The 16,422-nt window shown below is 44.1% G+C and overlaps 2 protein-coding genes across 5 annotated transcripts; both read right to left on the bottom strand.

Annotated features, from left to right (window-relative positions):
• Window positions 1–7: 7 nt before the first annotated feature.
• Window positions 8–4,813, bottom strand: zbtb22b (zinc finger and BTB domain containing 22b). Its single transcript, XM_087787125.1, has 5 exons — window positions 4,459–4,813; window positions 3,334–3,555; window positions 2,574–3,248; window positions 2,141–2,434; window positions 8–2,085 (listed from the first exon to the last, which is right to left on the bottom strand). Exons 2-5 carry the CDS (start codon window positions 3,553–3,555, stop codon window positions 1,162–1,164), a joined length of 2,115 nt encoding a protein of 704 aa, XP_087643251.1. The 5' UTR covers window positions 4,459–4,813; the 3' UTR covers window positions 8–1,161.
• An 821-nt stretch (window positions 4,814–5,634) lies between these two features.
• Window positions 5,635–16,148, bottom strand: znf384a (zinc finger protein 384 a). 4 transcript variants are annotated; one of them, XM_087787121.1, is made up of 11 exons: window positions 15,987–16,148; window positions 14,161–14,225; window positions 13,787–14,048; window positions 12,431–12,553; window positions 12,126–12,280; window positions 11,753–11,832; window positions 11,387–11,611; window positions 9,086–9,253; window positions 8,591–8,669; window positions 8,360–8,518; window positions 5,635–7,612 (listed from the first exon to the last, which is right to left on the bottom strand). In XM_087787121.1, exons 2-11 carry the CDS (start codon window positions 14,218–14,220, stop codon window positions 7,202–7,204), a joined length of 1,722 nt encoding a protein of 573 aa, XP_087643247.1. In that variant the 5' UTR covers window positions 14,221–14,225; window positions 15,987–16,148; the 3' UTR covers window positions 5,635–7,201. The 4 variants fall into 4 exon arrangements, with proteins under 4 accessions (XP_087643247.1, XP_087643249.1, XP_087643248.1 ...); XM_087787123.1 differs by having other exon boundaries at window positions 11,387–11,581; XM_087787122.1 differs by lacking the exon at window positions 15,987–16,148 and adding an exon at window positions 15,493–15,970.
• Window positions 16,149–16,422: the final 274 nt, after the last annotated feature.

Here is a 16,422-nt window from a genome sequence, read left to right as displayed (position 1 = left end):
GTTGTTTTTGCAACAAATAATTTATTCTCTCACATGTTTGACAGCGGACGTGCTGCAGTTCTCTACATTAGCACGGATCACAAACGTCAATATTGGTTTCTTCAACAATCGGCTCAGTCTTTCACTTTGATGAGAGGGGGGTGTACAAAAATAAAACACTCAGACGAAGGATCATCAGACTTTTTCCATGATAACATATCCATTGCTTCTGGGTCTGTCAGTCAACCTTGTCGTAACCTCTACATACAGTAGGACCACTTGACCCTCTTAGCTACAATGACATAAAAATAACTTCCTCAATGTCCCCATAATGCACAGCAACAGTTGATACTCTTAACAATTCCTCGTGCTGGTCAACGTTTACGAAAATTACCTCATAAGCATTGAGCAACTGCCATCGTATCGGTGATTTGATGAAGAAGCCATAACCCATGCCCTTTATTAGCATTGGGGCAAGTAGCGTCACCAAAATGGAGGCGCTTCTTTTTGCAACAATTTCAAATATACTAGTTGGTCGGCTTTAATGTTGTGTGTCACAGTACGGAAACACTTCTTGATGTCAAAAATCCATTTAAGCCTTTTTATAAGGGTTATTGGGTCATTTAAAATTAAAAATCCTATGGTAGAATCCCAAAGCTTAATGGTCCGATGTGACCTTTAGTATCCCCCTGATCTGTGCCCTCTTAACCTCACTCTTGGAAGCCAAGGCTGGTGATGGTTCAGTGTGATCCAAAAGGATGTGGAATTGTGAAACCCGTGTCTGATGACTATCTTTGTGTTGTGTACATTCTTTATTTGTGAGTCGTCACACGTTAACCCAGTGTTTTCTCACTCGCCAGAAACCGGAGGGTCCAGTTAATAGTGTCTGAATGTTTGCTTTGGTCAAAAGTACCGATTCAAAAACTACACTGATGGAGAACTGACACCTGAACGGTACAAAGTACGGTTGCTACAACTCTTGATCACAGCCTGAAAACTCAAATACAATGGTTGACGTTCCATTTTTAGAGGTCACTTCTTCTTCATGGGAGGGGTGAATGTCTTGAAAGGTCACCAAAAGTCTCCAGGAATGTAAACGCCTACTAGTCGATGACCCGAACTTGTGCTTTTAATGCGGAATGTAGGTTTCTCCAAACATCCCCTAAAAATAGTAGGAACGGCTTAGGTGGTGCCATCAGTCATGTCTTGGTTGGAGAGATTCCTGTCGAACATGCCTTGAGTCGAACTGCCGACCAGAACTGAGCCAGCGCTTGCAGCGGCAGAGTTGCCTTCAGAGGGCGCCATATGTGAGGACATCAGCAACCCGCCTCTGCTACCACCCTGTGAGAGGAGGTGGTGGTGGTGGTGATGCGGGGAGGGCATCAGCTCGGACCCCTCTTCACCTCCCCCCCTGCCCGGGTCTTGACCACTGCCGCAGTCTCCGCCCTCCGTCATCCCGCCGCGCCTCTGGCAGTGCGAGCGGTGCCTCATGAAGCTGTCGCGCCACATGAACTTCTTCCCGCAGCTGCCGCAGTCGTAGGGTTTCAGGCCTGTGTGTGTCTTCATGTGCTCGGTGAGGTGATGCTTCATCTTGAACTTCTTGGCACAGACGGGGCAGTGGAAGGGTCTCAGGTCCAGGTGCATGTTGATGTGCCGGTCTCGCATGCTTCTGTGCGTGAATGTCTTACCGCAATGGCACATGAACACTTTCCCTGAGCCGCTCCCGCCCGTGCCTCCCAGCCCCCCGCCCTCGCACTCGCCCCCAACGCCACCCTGCATGGAGACGTGGACCGCGCTGTGCTCCAGGTTTGGACTCTTGAAAGAGGCGCCGGCGATCATTCCACCGGACATCTCCAGTGACTGCTGCGCGGCGTCCATAGACAGTCCTGACGCCTGACTGTAGAGCAGGATTTTATTCCCCTGCATGTCGAGGGGGAAGAGCTGGGCCCGGGCACTGGCCGCAGACTGAACCTGACCCAGGAGCGCCGAAACAGCCCGGGTGGTGTTCTGACTTGAAGCGGTGTCGTGAAGGTGCTGGGCTAAAGCCTGGTCCATCAGACTGCCCTCGAACTTGAGGTAGTCCTCTGACGAGGGGCAGAACTCCAGCTGAGGACACGCAGTGAGATGTTGAGACAGAAATACAAACGTCTACATCACTCACCTGAGAGTCCAAATCGGTGTCGGCCCTGTTGCTTGGTTCCCCGGAAAGACTCCTGACGTTGCAGATGTTGAAGTCTCTTGCCTTTTCTCTGGCCAACTCAAGGTCCCGGCTTTCGTCCTCCTCGTCGTCGTCGGCGTCGTCGTCTTCCTCTCCTGCGTCTTCTCCGGACACCACGATGAGGTCGTCGTCCTCGGGTCGTTCCCTTTTCACCACCACCCACTGTTTGCGTGGCACGATGTTGGGCTGGCTGTAGGTCGCTCGCTTCAGTGGCACCGCGACCCGCTCCTCTCCGCCCTGTCAGGAGAAATATCACTGGTTACAGCTCAAGGCCAGGACCCCCCAAAACACCATTGGCCTATGGTCAGGGACCCCCTTTTACAAAACAAGGTTGACAACCAGGAAGTGTTTCGTTATCAAGAGGTGAACTTCTCACCTGGTAGGACGACACGCCAAAACTGTCGCTGACTCCCACTCCCTCCGTTTTCTTCCTCTTGGCGCTTCCTGCTCCTCTCTTCTTCTGCAGGTATAACACCTCCTCATCCTCCTCCTCTTCTTCTTCTTCTTCTTCGTCTTCCTCAATGAGGAAGGCCTCCTCCCCCCCAGACGGGGTGCAGTAGCCGTGCGTGTTGCTGGGCCCTCCTCCCTCGGCGGCGGCCGCGTTGACCGCCGTGCCGCCTCCCGTAAAGCCGCCGTCTCTGGGGCTGAAGTAGTTGGTGCTGCTCGGAGACTGACTCTCGCTCGGGGTTGGCTGCGAGGTCGCCGGGTGCTCGTTCGACCCGACGACCCGGTCACCGCTCGAACCTCGACCGGCATCCGAGTTGCTGCTGCTGCAGCCCGGATTCTCGGATAGACCTCCGGCACTGGCCCTGTCCGGTCCGGCACCGGCGCCGCCGCCCTTCGCGGCCGAAGCCCGACCGTCCCTCAGCAGCTCGGTGCATTTGTCCACGATGTGCCACATCTGAAGTACGCTGCCCACCGTCAGGTAGTTGACGATGTCGTCGCGTAACATCCTCAGCCGACCCGTGTAGGCGCAACACAGCACGCGCTCGAAGGCGAGCGGGTCCATCACCGCCGGGATGGAGACGGTTGACATGTTCTTCAGAAGAACCTACGGACGAGAAAGGTAGAAGCCTTCAAAAATGTTAGTAAGTAATTTTGCGCTCCACTAAACCGTTCTAAAAAAGGTACCCGACCTGGTCATGGAAGTACGGCGAGGAAGCCGCCAGCACGCAGCGGTGGGCTTTGAAGACGTGACCCTGGACGTGGATGGAGAGGTCGCAGAGGCGGCCATCTTCCCTCTGCTGATTAAGACTGTCCAGGACTGAAGTCTGGGCGACTGAGAAGACCACCTGAACCTCCGCGCCAGACTGAGTTACTGAGCTGCTGCTGCCCACTTCCACGGGCAGAGACTGCATCTGTGGCACAAAAAAACGGGTCAGAACCAACATCTCTTTATAGTTCTAGAATGTGTCGAAATACTGTAGATGATGAAGTTAAGGGCCTTAAACGTTAGATTTACAGAGATCACATTAAAAATATATATATATATATACACTTTGTAAAAGTTAACATAGTCTGTTTAAAAACTTTATGTTAAACTTTTAAACGTCCATGATTTCCAAATTAAATTAAATTTAAGATTCCACAATTTCACACAAATGATCCATTTTAAGCAAGTAATCATTTTACATTTCACTTAAGATAAAAGATAGAAAATACGAAATCGTTTATTTTGATACTTGAAAGTTCGCACAAAAAAAACCTTTAATGCGTTTTGTTTAAATGCAATTATTCTGGCGTCATAACTATTGTGAATAGTAAGATTCATGTATAACTACTACACGAGTCAAAATGGCTGACGAGTGAATACGCGACACCGACTTTCCAGATGTTTCTGTTATGTTTAAGTTTGGTTAAGTGTTGCGTTCAGGGTCGCGTGGAAAATACAAAACCGTTAGTTATCCTGCGCTTAAAAGATATCCAAGAACGTAAATGTTGTTGCCAAAAAAAGACCTGATATCACTTGGCAAGAGTGTAGGGTTCATACTATGTCGGATCAGCTGCCCGTGAGCAAGGCACTGCTAACAGCTGATGCGTTCAGGCAACACCTTCATCCTCGCAAACACCTGTGGCCTATTGGGGAGGAAATGATCAGAACTTTTCGGTGGATCGTGTTCGAGGACATCGAGTCAAACGCGGGGTAAACAGTTGTCTCTTGTTTCGCCCAAAAAAAACAACAACACGGAAGATGCGACGTTAGCATGTGGCTAACAAGCTAGCTGGAATCCCCGCAAAAAAAATGAGACGCCGACACGAACCTCGCCGCCTCAGTTCACACCGCAGCCTCCGGGATGTTCGTGTCCGGCCGCGCCGGCGCCAACCGGCCCGGCACATCGGTGCAGGCGAGCGAGGAGAAGGTCCATGTTTGGCTGGAAGAACAGTCTTCCCGGGGAGAGCCGAGCAGCCGCAGACATGGACGCGGCGCCTTTAAGAGGAGCCAGACAGCCCCGCCAGACCTCGGCAGAACATGTCACTGGACTCTTGGTTCATAGACATCGGCGTGAAAAAAGTTCCTCAGTTTAGAATGTTAAGATGTCGCATAATTTTGACGTGATGCTTCGGGTCTGCCCCGAGGTCTCCTCCTACAACAATCCTGGGCAACGTGCGGCCCTTTGTATTTATTGTGGCCTTTTATGAGGTCAAAATAGTAAGTAAGTAAGTAATTTTTATTTGTATAGCGCTTTTTCAGACATGGGTCACAAAGCGCTTAAACAATCAATAAAATATTCAATAAAGTATATACTTTAAAGGGTAAAGATAAAAAGTAAAATAAAACTGATAATACAACAGGAGTTCCAGAAAATCAAGGAAAAGCCTGAACAAATAAGAATGTCTTAAGATGTTTTTTGAAGGAGTCAGTAGATCATCAAACACAGAGAAGAAGATCGTTCCAAAGCTTAGGAGCAACAGCCTGGAAGGATTTCTCTCCTCTGGTCCTGAACCGTGTTCAGGAACCATCAGTAGATTCTGATCCACAGACCTCAGAGCCCGAGCTGGGGTGTTAGGCTGGATCAGATCACTGATGTGAGGAGGAGCCTGACCATGAATAGATCTGAGAGTAAGAACCAGAATTTTAAAGATGATTCTGAAAGAAACTGGCAGCCAGTGAAGAGTTTTAAGGATCGGAGAAATGTGAGTTCTTCTACTAGAGCGGGTCAGAATTCTCGCTGCAGAGTTCTGAATCAACTGCAGACGAGACAGCTCCTTCTTGTTAAGACATGAAAATAAACTGTTGCAATAGTCCAGACGAGAAGAAACAAACGCATGGATTACAAGCTCCAGATCATGTTGTGACAACATTTTCCTAAGTTTAGAGATTTTTCTCAGTTGAAGGAAACAGTTTCTGTTCTGTTTCTTGCAGTGTTGAACAAGAGACATGAGTATTTATGGTCGCTCATAAATTGTAAGCGAACATAATAGTATTTGGAAAAATGTAATTTTAACTAACATTTTTTATTAGCATTAAAACAATCAAAATACTGGTGGACTCTGTTGAGAAAAACAACCCAATAAACACATTTAATCAAACTGTTTTTCATCTTTATTTTAAGAAACAGTCTGATCATGTGAGCAAGAGGTCTAACGGTTTATACAGTATACAAGAGTAGCAGGTCAGTAAATAGTTATTTCAGTTCAGGAGAATCAGTCAAAGCATCACTAACAGGTAAGTCTTGTTTTAATTTGTTACAAAAAAAAAGAAAAGACAATGAGTTTTTTAAAAGAGCACTTTTAGAAGACGGCCGGCCAGGCCAGCAGATAAACAAGAACATGGTCGCTGTGACTGCTTGTTTACAGGTTGGATATTTTGCTTTATAGAGTCAATTAAAAGCGAGTTGAAAAAAAGTTTGGTCTTGGGTCAAGTTTGGTTCTTTGACAATGTATGGTTCCCTTTAACAGCTAAAGTTATGTACAGCTCACTGCGAACACAATAATGTTTCAGGTAAAAGTGGCTAACATTTGCACTTCAGTTATACTCAATGAAGTAATAGTATGCACAGAAAGAAACGTTACTATAAAAAGGTTAATAACAGTACCTGTCAGCCATTATGATCGCACACTCGTCATTTGAACTCAGAAAAAAATCTCTTCCCTTCACATTCATGCATCTGCGTACTTACTCCTCCACGTGTTCCTTTTCGTAGAAAAATACATACATATATATAATACTTAAAAAAAAACAAAGACAGACAAAGATGGGGAAGCATCTTCAAGTGCTTTCTGTTATATCCCTCCCGCCCAAAAACTCCTTTTGTCCTCATGCTATTCAACTAATAAGTGCGTTTACAAAGATTTTTGTGTTGTCACTTTTTGTGACAAACCAGGCGGTTATCGACTTTCATTCATTTTCTGACGGTCCGACTTTGGAATTTAGACAAGGGTTTGTATCATTCTGTTGTCGTTGACATCACTTAATCACAGTTACATTTCTGCTAAGTTGAGTTTTGTCATCTGCCAAAGATTTCAGCCGTTGCTTCTCAACAAAGAGAAGATATTTGAGGGCATATCTTTAAGATCGGGCGATTGTAGGTAGAACATTTGTGAGCATTTTTACCGATGGTGAGGGAAGCACGTCTCTGAGAGGAGGTTGGTTTAAATCGATAACACCAATGTATGGTGACTTGTTAGCAATAAAATCGCCTTGTTGCTTTGGAAAGACGTATCTGGAACGTTCCAAACAGGATAAGGCAGACGACAAAACTCCAGTTGAGATGAAAGTCACGCAAGTTTTTTTATCTTGACAACTTCGAGTTGCGATTGGCGTAATTGTTTGTGCAAATTTTAGTTTGGGTGGATGGACGTTGAAACATGGGACGTCTTCGTAAAATGACCTTTTTATCAGTGCCACGTTCCAGCTGAGTTTAAATGACCCTCTTGGATCTGGGTTTGTTAACAGACAACACTAACATGACAGTTCGTACACGAACTTTTTTCTTTTTTTTTTTTTTTTTTACACAATCAAATGTATGTCAACAGAAGAAAAAGGTTGCGGAAGACGAAAGCCTACGAGTTCATGTGCTCCACTTGGATGGCCGACGTGGAGACGGTGAGGCAGAGGTCTTTGTGGGCCACTGGTAGGTCCCCCACTGTTACTTGTTTGTACTGGAGCTCGCCAGACGCTACAGACTTGAACTGGTGAAGGTCAAAGGGGCAGGAGACCACCGCGTCGCTGGGCTGCGCGTAGCTGCTCGGGGGTCCCGGGTTATTAGTGTTCTGGGAGGGATTGTTGGGGTTCGCTTGGTTCTGGAGCTGAAGAGCTCGGCCCACTCCCCCCCCTCCCCTCCCTCTGCCCCTGCCCCGACCTCTGACGCTGCCCCCGGAGGCCAGGCCCTGCGCCTGCTGAGCCGCAAGCGTAGCTGCCACAGTCAGTGGGTCGGGGTTGTGTTTCCTCATGTGTTTCATTAGGTACGTCTCCTGCAAGTGGAAGCAGAGCAGTTGTTGGTGATTCAAACTGGCAACACATCAGTAAAATCATTACAGGTCAATGTTTTAAAGCAGAGCTAGAAAGTCTTAACACTGAAAATCTATTTAACACCAGGGTAAAAAATTGAGTCGATGGCTAGGAGTGTACAAAAATATGAACTTAAACATCAAGATATTCAAGTGTTTTGATACCGTGTTAAAATGAATACATCGATTTTCTTTTCAAATTTTTTTTATTTTTATTATTAACAATGAACATGTATTTTTTGTTGCAATAAAACCTACGACCACTAGTTGGCAGTAGTCATTAAGTCCTCCGCACCCCAGTGAGATAACAGAGACTGGGGACGAGAGGATACATCCGGCTCCAGCAGCTTTTAAAGCTGATTCTTTCGCATATTTTGGCTTTCGGTTCTATTATTCAACCTGAAGAAATTAGAAACAATCACAAGATGTCACCATAATTCAGTGGCTCGTAAATTGTTCGGAAAATGACAAGTATCTAAGTGAAATTGAATCGCTAAAGCCCTACCAATGGCAGTGCAATATCACTGATTTGCACATATTTATTTAAGACAACTAAATTAGGTTATAGTTAAATTGAAAATCGACTTCAAAATTATTATTTTTTTAGCTGCTTCCAGTGAACCATCTTTCCTGTCAGTCCGTCACAAAGTCGTCAGTTTAGTGTTAAGACTTCTCAAAAGCTTCTGAATGATGCGCGAGAGCGTTGCATACCGAGGTGTAGGAGCGGTTGCAGAGGCCGCAGGAGAAGAGCTTTGCATGTTTGACCGTGTGTGTGGACAAGTGGACCTCCAGACTGGCAGCGTCGGTGTAACCACGGTTACAGTTGTGACACTTGTACGGCTTGTCTTTGTTGTGTTGCCGACGGTGAGACTGGGATACACAACGGTGTTTATTTTAGACGTGACACACACACACACACAAGGCGGTCTAACGGCTCCTCACCTGTAGGTTGGACAGCTGAGTGAAAGCTTTCTCACAGCCCGGGTGGTTGCACTTGTACGGTCTGTCACCGGTGTGGATCCTGGGAAACACAGGAAGTGACGTTTGAAAAGTTAAAAGACATGGAGAGAAGAGATCAGTTGTTCTGTGTGGGAACTAAATGTTGATCAGCTAGATCGACACACATGAGTGTAGTAATTGTGGTCAACATGATTCACCCTCTATAACTTGGTGTTCCTGAATGGCCAGGGTCACCAAGAGGGGAAGGGGTCAATCCCGGCTGTCAATGGGCGTTGACAGATCAGATACCATCCGAGGACACACAGACAGAACACCAGTCACATTCACTCCTCCGGACGATCTGGATTCACCAATTCAGATGGTAGACCATCAGAGCCAGGGTCGCACTCGAGGACCTTCTGCTGAGCCGCCCACGGGTAAAACACACTTTGTTTCACACACACCGCTCATGCAGGCACCCTTGAACCAGACCAGTACCGTGTGTGCTGCTGTAGGTGACTGAGCTGCCGGAACGTGGTCTGGCAGTAGGTGCAGGTGTAGGGCTTGGCCCCGGTGTGGATGCGGATGTGCTGGGACAGGTAGCTGGAGTTGGAAAACGACTTGGAGCAGTGGGGACACTTGTGGGGCTTGCCCTCGGTGTGGTTTCTAACAGAGGACACCGGGATGAAGAGGGGAGAGACAGAGAGGAAAGTCAGAGAGAGAAACAGCGAGAGGTTGTTTTTTTTTAAAAGCCTATGTCACGACCAGACTTCACCATGAACTCAAGACCTTTGTGACGTATCTGAGTGGTTCAGGTTCTGAGAGGATCATAGTTTTAGGGGGGGAAGGGGAAGTGCTATGTGCTGGTTGAGCTGTGTCTGAGCTGTGAAAACACAGAACCAAAATAGAAGCTAGCATAGTCACACTTTTCTCTCTTTCTCTCTCACAGTCTCTCTCTGGCTCCGATTGTACTCTTGCTACGTCCACAAAACTACTTCTTTAGTCGCAAAGGGAACGTAAACGCTTTATTCTGATGTCATCAACACATGACCCTTCGAGGGTCAACGCCCCACAGAAAAGCAGAAGTGGTTGTGCACAAGTCAGTAGTTCAGAGTCTCTTTCTCAAAGGACCAAGTAAATAAAAAACAATCATTCTATGATGATAGTCCTGCTCTGTTACTCTTATATACTTTATTGAATATTGTTTCGATTGTTTAAGCGCTTTGTGACCCTGGTCTTAAAAAAGCGCAATATAAATACAAATTACTTACTCTTATACTAATGCTACACCTCTCCTTTTCCATCTGGTCGGCAACCCAAAACAACATTTTCTTATCCCTCCCTCTGAACCTTCTGCTGTGTTTGCATTTTTACAGTTTAATTCTTCTTAATTGTGATTCCAAATATGACGATTTTATTAAATGTTGCAAAACATTTTGTCAGATAAGCAGCTCACGAATAACTGATCTTTATCAAAATTTACTCAAACCTGGCTTCTTTAAAAAGGTACAGGAACACGTGTCTTGACCATGTGCTGAGGTAAATCATTTAAATATAGGGGAAATAAATACTTTAATTTGAAAATATATTTTACATTGTTGACTAAAAAGTTACTTTTTGTTCATCCAGTTACTGCAGTTCACACATTTAGATGATGAAACAGAGAAAATGACTTTTGGTTTAGTAGATAATTTAAGTTATTTTTAAACAAACATTTTCTTTTTCAAGTATGCATCAACCAAGCATCTTTATTTCTCAGTTTCTGCTGCAGTAAAGGAAAACCAATACCAACAATAGTTAGTACCTTTATTTACAGTTAATGTTTTCTCTTTGATGTCATGTGTGGGAATCAGTCACACTTGAGCCGACAGAATTTGAGTACCGGGATATAAAAAATAAAAACCTCAAATGATGAATAATGATATCAACAAACAAATTAAGTAAACATTTAGTTTGAGGTTTAATTGTGGACAGAAATGTTCAGCTTTTGTCCCTCTGTTCTATAATCTCTGTAATCCTTTATGATTTCAGTAGAAAGCCACACAGTTAAATGATAAATCCGTTTTTGCTACATATCAAAGGAGTTTTCTGGCTTGAGCGTTTTAACCTTTCCCCATCTTCCAAATGAGTTTCTTATTATTCAAGACTGCTGACCCTGTCAGAGCCAAACTGCCTTCATTCTGTATCCACACAAGCAGTTATAAGTCATTTACCTTATTTTCTTGAGTTAATAGCATTTTAGGATTTGATTCCATTGAACGGCACCGCAAACAATTTAATATTCATATATTCACCTACCAGAACTTAAACCAAGTCAATTCCATGGTGTAATCCAAGCTATTTTAGTAAGAGTCTCATGTATATGGTCAACATATCAAGTTGCTTAAACTCATCATCACCAATCTGACTGAAGGTTACAAGAGTCAACAGATCATGAATTACTCAGAAGAGGGGGACTTCCTGAAGCATGGAGGGGCACGAGAAAAGGGAGAGAACGGTCCAACATTTTCAAAGCACATAGTTCCTGACAAGTAGAGCAAGAGCATAGTTCTGTGGACGTAGCCTTTGTCTCAAAGTATGTGTGTGGAAGGAAATGCTTACTAATACTCTAAACCATATTCTCCCAAATTAGACCTAGTTTGTGCTCAATACTGATTGGTTGGGTTCAAGTCAATAGGTTTGTTTTGGGGCTTCTTCCAGTGCAGGGCACTGTAAATATGAAACAGCAACTGTACCACAACCTCAGTTTCCACATCGTCCTTCACAAAAAAACACACTCACTCACACACACATCAGTACCGTGTGTGCTGCTGTAGGTGGCTGAGCTGACGGAAGGCTTTCTGGCAGTAGGTGCAGGTGTAGGGCTTGGCCCCGCTGTGGATGCGGATGTGCTGGGACAGGTAGCTGGAGTTGGCGAACGACTTGGAGCAGTGGGGACACTTGTGGGGCTTGGCCTCCGTGTGGGACTTGGCGTGGATCTGCATGTCAGACTTGCTGAAGAAAGTCACCGCACACATACGACACCTTGTGAGAAGAGTCGAAGAAGACGGAATAAAGCGCTTCGTTCCAAATAGTTTTGACTAAAAATCTCCTTGTTCCGTTTGGCATTTTTTGATTGACACTTTGAAATGTTGCAGGGGAGGGGGAGGACGTGCTTCATCGTACCTGTAAGACTTGGGGCCATCTTTGTTGGATTGATCGTCCTCATCGTTGGACAGATCGTATGGGTCAGCAGCTGCATGGTGCTGTTAGACAATGACGAGAAAACTTGATTAACATTTTTTTTATTAGGGATTTCTTTGTGGTTTCACAATTAATTTCGTACATTTTTGTCTAATTGTATGTGTCATTTAATTTAAAAAATCTGTTCCGTCTTAACTTTATAATCAAAGCTAAAAGAAATGGTAACATCTGATGCGATGGTCGGTGTGGAGGGCCGCAGACCACCGCATCACGGGCCACTGATGGCACACGGTCAACTTTCAGACCCCCTGGTTTACACGATAAAGGACATGGACGTGCAGCGACAGACACTCACCTGGCCCCCTGCTGCTAGATGTGCGAGTATTAACGCATCACTTCCTGGAGGAAGTATCCCGCCAACTCTTCCCATCATCTGCTTGCTCTTACGACCCCGCTTTCCCGGCGTCGACATGACGACGGCCGGAGGGCCTGCATGGTCGCCTTTCTTGTCTGCAAATGAAAGTGGTAAGAAAAAGATTTTGAATAAAAAAGTTTTTATTAGAAGACATGAAATTATTTTTAACTGCAGAAAAAGTGTTTTGGCTTTAAGACTAACATCTATTTGCCATTTGTATACATGCGGTAAAGCTGGTGTTGGACCTGAGTTTGAGGGGTGCAGTGCCGACACAATCATGGTGGTGGCAGTGTGGGGTCCCGCCACGAACGACTGTGCAGAGCTACTGGGGACGAGCGTGCCTTGTGGTGTTGTGATGACCAAGCCGGCTGAAACGCAAACATTGAAGCGTGATTCTCTCAGTTATCTAGTGTTAGGTGTATATCTTGATATTTTAGTGAGTTGTTCCATTAATAGTGAAAACTAAATTAAAGATGCATCATGTCCTCCACAATCCTTTTCTCCTAAATCAAGTTCCCCAACTTTAGCCCCATCTTCTTAGTTCACACCTTACCTCTTTCTGTTCGCAATTGCAACATCGACCAACCTCATTGGACGTCTTCCTTCTCTCCCTTCATCTAATCTCTCCATCTCTAACATTCTTGGTTCAGCTCTGTCTCTCCTCTAAATCCTTAACTTGATCTAGAAACATATCCAAGTGGGCTGTCCCACTGATCTACTCGTAACAAATAACTCTTGTAAAAAATAGTTCTTAGGAAATAGAGGCTCTACATCGAGACTTCTGTTACAATACAAACTAGAAATCATCTGTTTTTATGTGCATTCATAAAAAATTAAATATAAGCATCGAATAAAGAATTGCCTCATATTTTAAGCAGGAAAGTGAAAATGACGAGTTTCCAGTTTTGATCATTCTTAAGGATGAAAGAAGGCTCTTAAGAGGGGTTCCGCTAAGACAGTGTTTTTCAACCACTGTGCCGTGGCACACTAGTGTGCCTTGCGAGATCGTGGGAAAATATCAAACTTTACCTAATTAGTCAAAAAACATTATTTATCTACAAATAAAAGAGAAGAGCGATGAGACTGGCTGCTCTGCATGTCAATCAAATGGAAAACCCATAAGCTGCATATGTTACTTGAGGTGGAAACCGTTTTTTCTCATTTCGTTATAAAATATAACGCACTTGAAAAATTAGTTTTTAAAAGTTGGATGTTGTTTTACATATTAATAAGCAAACATTATTTAACGGTTTAGTCATAGTAGTACTATACACATGTATATTCAGATGTGTTTAAAAAAGGTATTATGTAATTTAATATAATGGTCATTTTTTACTTTTACTTTACTTTACCTTTTAAGCGAAGATACACTTTTCTCTCACGCGGCTTGATCACTGAGGGCTTGTTCGCCAAGAAAGCTGTTAAGAGTGAGTCAGCTCAATCTTGCATTTACTTCTTAGTGAAAGATCTTCTTACACTAAGAGCAACTCTGGGAAACGCATGCTTCTTTCACAGCGTTCTCAAAAGCATTTCAAAGAAGGTGGTATAGCACCTAAGAGCTTCTCAACTAACGTCATTTCAGAAATGTCCACAGACGTTACCTGCCGTCATGATGCCAGTGGAGGGGACGGGCACCACGGTGACGTTCTGCGTCGTGTGCGACTGGTGCAAGTGGGCACCTTCCTGTTTGGTGACCACCCTTAAACCGGATCCACCATCGACTGAGCTGGGGATGGCGAGCACAGCGGTGGGGTAGTGGGGGGAGGTGGTGGACGAGGCCGAGGAGTGGGGGATAAAAGACGCGCCGCTCTTCTCGGGACTTAGCTGATCCTTGGCTTTGCTCAGGAACATGGCGTTCTCGATCTAGAGAGAAGAGGAAGGGCCAGGCGAGGGCAAAGGAGTGAAGAACGTCTTTAGAAAGGACTCTTGGGATAAAGAAGCAAAAACACATTTTTATAAAGTAAGTCGTCTCTACCTGTCCTTGCACAGTTGGGATGGGAGACCAAAAATATGAGTTGAAATGGGAATCGTCCATTATTTCTGAAATTAAAAATCAACATTCTTAAAAACTCATGTCATTACGTGTCTCATTGTTTAATACTCAAGTAAACATGCAATATTGAAGTGACCTGAAGGATTTCCAATTTATACCGTTTGGAGCTGAGGTTGACTTTTCACTAAATTGTGCATTAATCATTATGTTTTTAAATGTTTCACAAGAATTTAGCATCAACCTAACTGGATTTTTGTTACCATCACGTAGTGTCTCTAGCAGGAAACAAGCTAAATATGTTCACCCCCCACCCTTAGCTTGATATTTTTATTAAATTAAGTCCTTCTGTCAATGGTGCTTTCATTAAAAATCCTCAGTCATCATGAATCAGAAGAAATTACACAATATTGTTTGATAATTGTGAATTATTCTGCCAGTTTATCAAAAAGAGCAAAGACACAAATGCACTTATAATTCTTACACTCACATATTTGTTAAATTGTTGAATAGATCCTTCCCACTACCACATCATTATAATGTATGTTATGCATTTTATTCATCTTTACAAGTGCATTTGCACAGTGAAATATGTTATTTTATTAAACATGTATCACTATATACTAACATGAAGTTATCATAACGATAATTGTTGCATATAATATTTGTAAATGGCTACAAATGGTATGTAAACAAAGGTTAGTGTACTTTGATTGTATTTGATAAAGACACTATTGTTGCTATTTTATACATTATCAACAAATAATCCAAACAACTCAAGCTGTCACAACATTCAAGTTTGTAAGTTTTCCATTAGTACTTTGTCTTAAGTCAGTTAATGCTATTTAACACAACTGCCGACATTGCAGGTGAATGAAGCATTCGGTGATCTATTTTTATGATCCATGTGATGCTGGCACGTGTGATATACTAACTATTTGTTTGATAACAAACAACTGTACATTGAAAATCATGTTAAAATGTACATTTATTATCGGTTCCCATGATGGTTACTAAATCCAGCGTGAATTCTATCACAGGCCTTTTACCAACCATCAAACAAATCCACATTAACAGTCATTTTAAGTGCACTGATAAAACTATTTGACACAGGTACTGACCACTGCAGGTCCAACACTTTCATTTGCAAATCGGTGAAATGTAGTCAATAAATTGGCAATAAACAAAAAGTATAATTTATGTTAATGCCAAAGTGCTGTGTTCACCTTTAACAGGGATTTTTATTTATTTAATTTGAGTCGCTTTTAACTCGACAAAGGCGATGCTAGCGAGTAGCTAACCGCTTTCAAGAAACACCTTTTTAAAAGTGCTGTGAGGGTCTCGACTGGGGCGTGTTGTTCTGCTAAAACATCAACTCTGGACGCGTCTGACGGGCGGCCGCGCAGCTGTCAGGAGCTCAGCGGGCGACGACATCAACAAACACTGCTAGCGTTAGCACGTTAGCTAACAGAGACGCTAGCCGACTAGCCTCCATTAATGTGTCTTGCTTTTGTTCGCTGCGCTGCTAAAGCTAAACGGAGGCCTGTGCACTTCATCCGTGCGGCCGAGTAAACAAGCGAGGACGCGGCTCCTGCCATCGCTCGCCCCCTGTTCATCGGAAGAAAATAAAAAAAAAAAACAGTAAAAAAAAAAAAAAAAAAAAAAAGTCTGATAGGAAGAAAAAAAAAAAAGATGGGTTAAAAAAAACGTTGCATCGAAGTGAGACGCAGCAGACTTCCGGCGTCTGATGGAGCCCGCAGAGCGGAAAAATAACAATTCATTAACAAACTAATGAGTCCAGAGTTAATTACCGGCGAAGGCGACTCCCCGTCGACCCCCCCTGGAGCGTCCTCGGGTCGGCAGAGTTGGGAAAGTTTATCCAAATCCTCCCCAAAACCCTCCGATATTCCCCTTCCCTCGTTTTTTTTTCTCTCTTTTCCCTCCAGCCCCGCTATCGCATCGTCGACTTCGCGGTGGGAGGATGCATCCATTTCCGCCCGGCCCTTCATAATAAAACACCTCACTGCCGCGTAAAAAAGCGCCATCGCTAAAAAAAATAAAAAATGATCCAGGGACCTGTAGTGGGGGGCGATTAACGTTTTGGGCTCAGGGGCCACGTTTTATACCGGATACCGGTGGCTTGTTGTGAAGGGGGCCATCGAGCCAAAATAAAGCAGTGACAAGTATAAATCAAGTTAGATATTCCAATTCCGTTTTTTTTTTTTTTTTTACATGATGTAAAAGCAC

Source organism: Callionymus lyra, chromosome 3, assembly GCF_982586985.1.
Source record: "Callionymus lyra chromosome 3, fCalLyr1.hap1.1, whole genome shotgun sequence".
Taxonomy (NCBI): Eukaryota; Metazoa; Chordata; class Actinopteri; order Syngnathiformes; family Callionymidae; genus Callionymus; species Callionymus lyra.
This window is presented reverse-complemented; position numbering and strand designations above follow the sequence as displayed.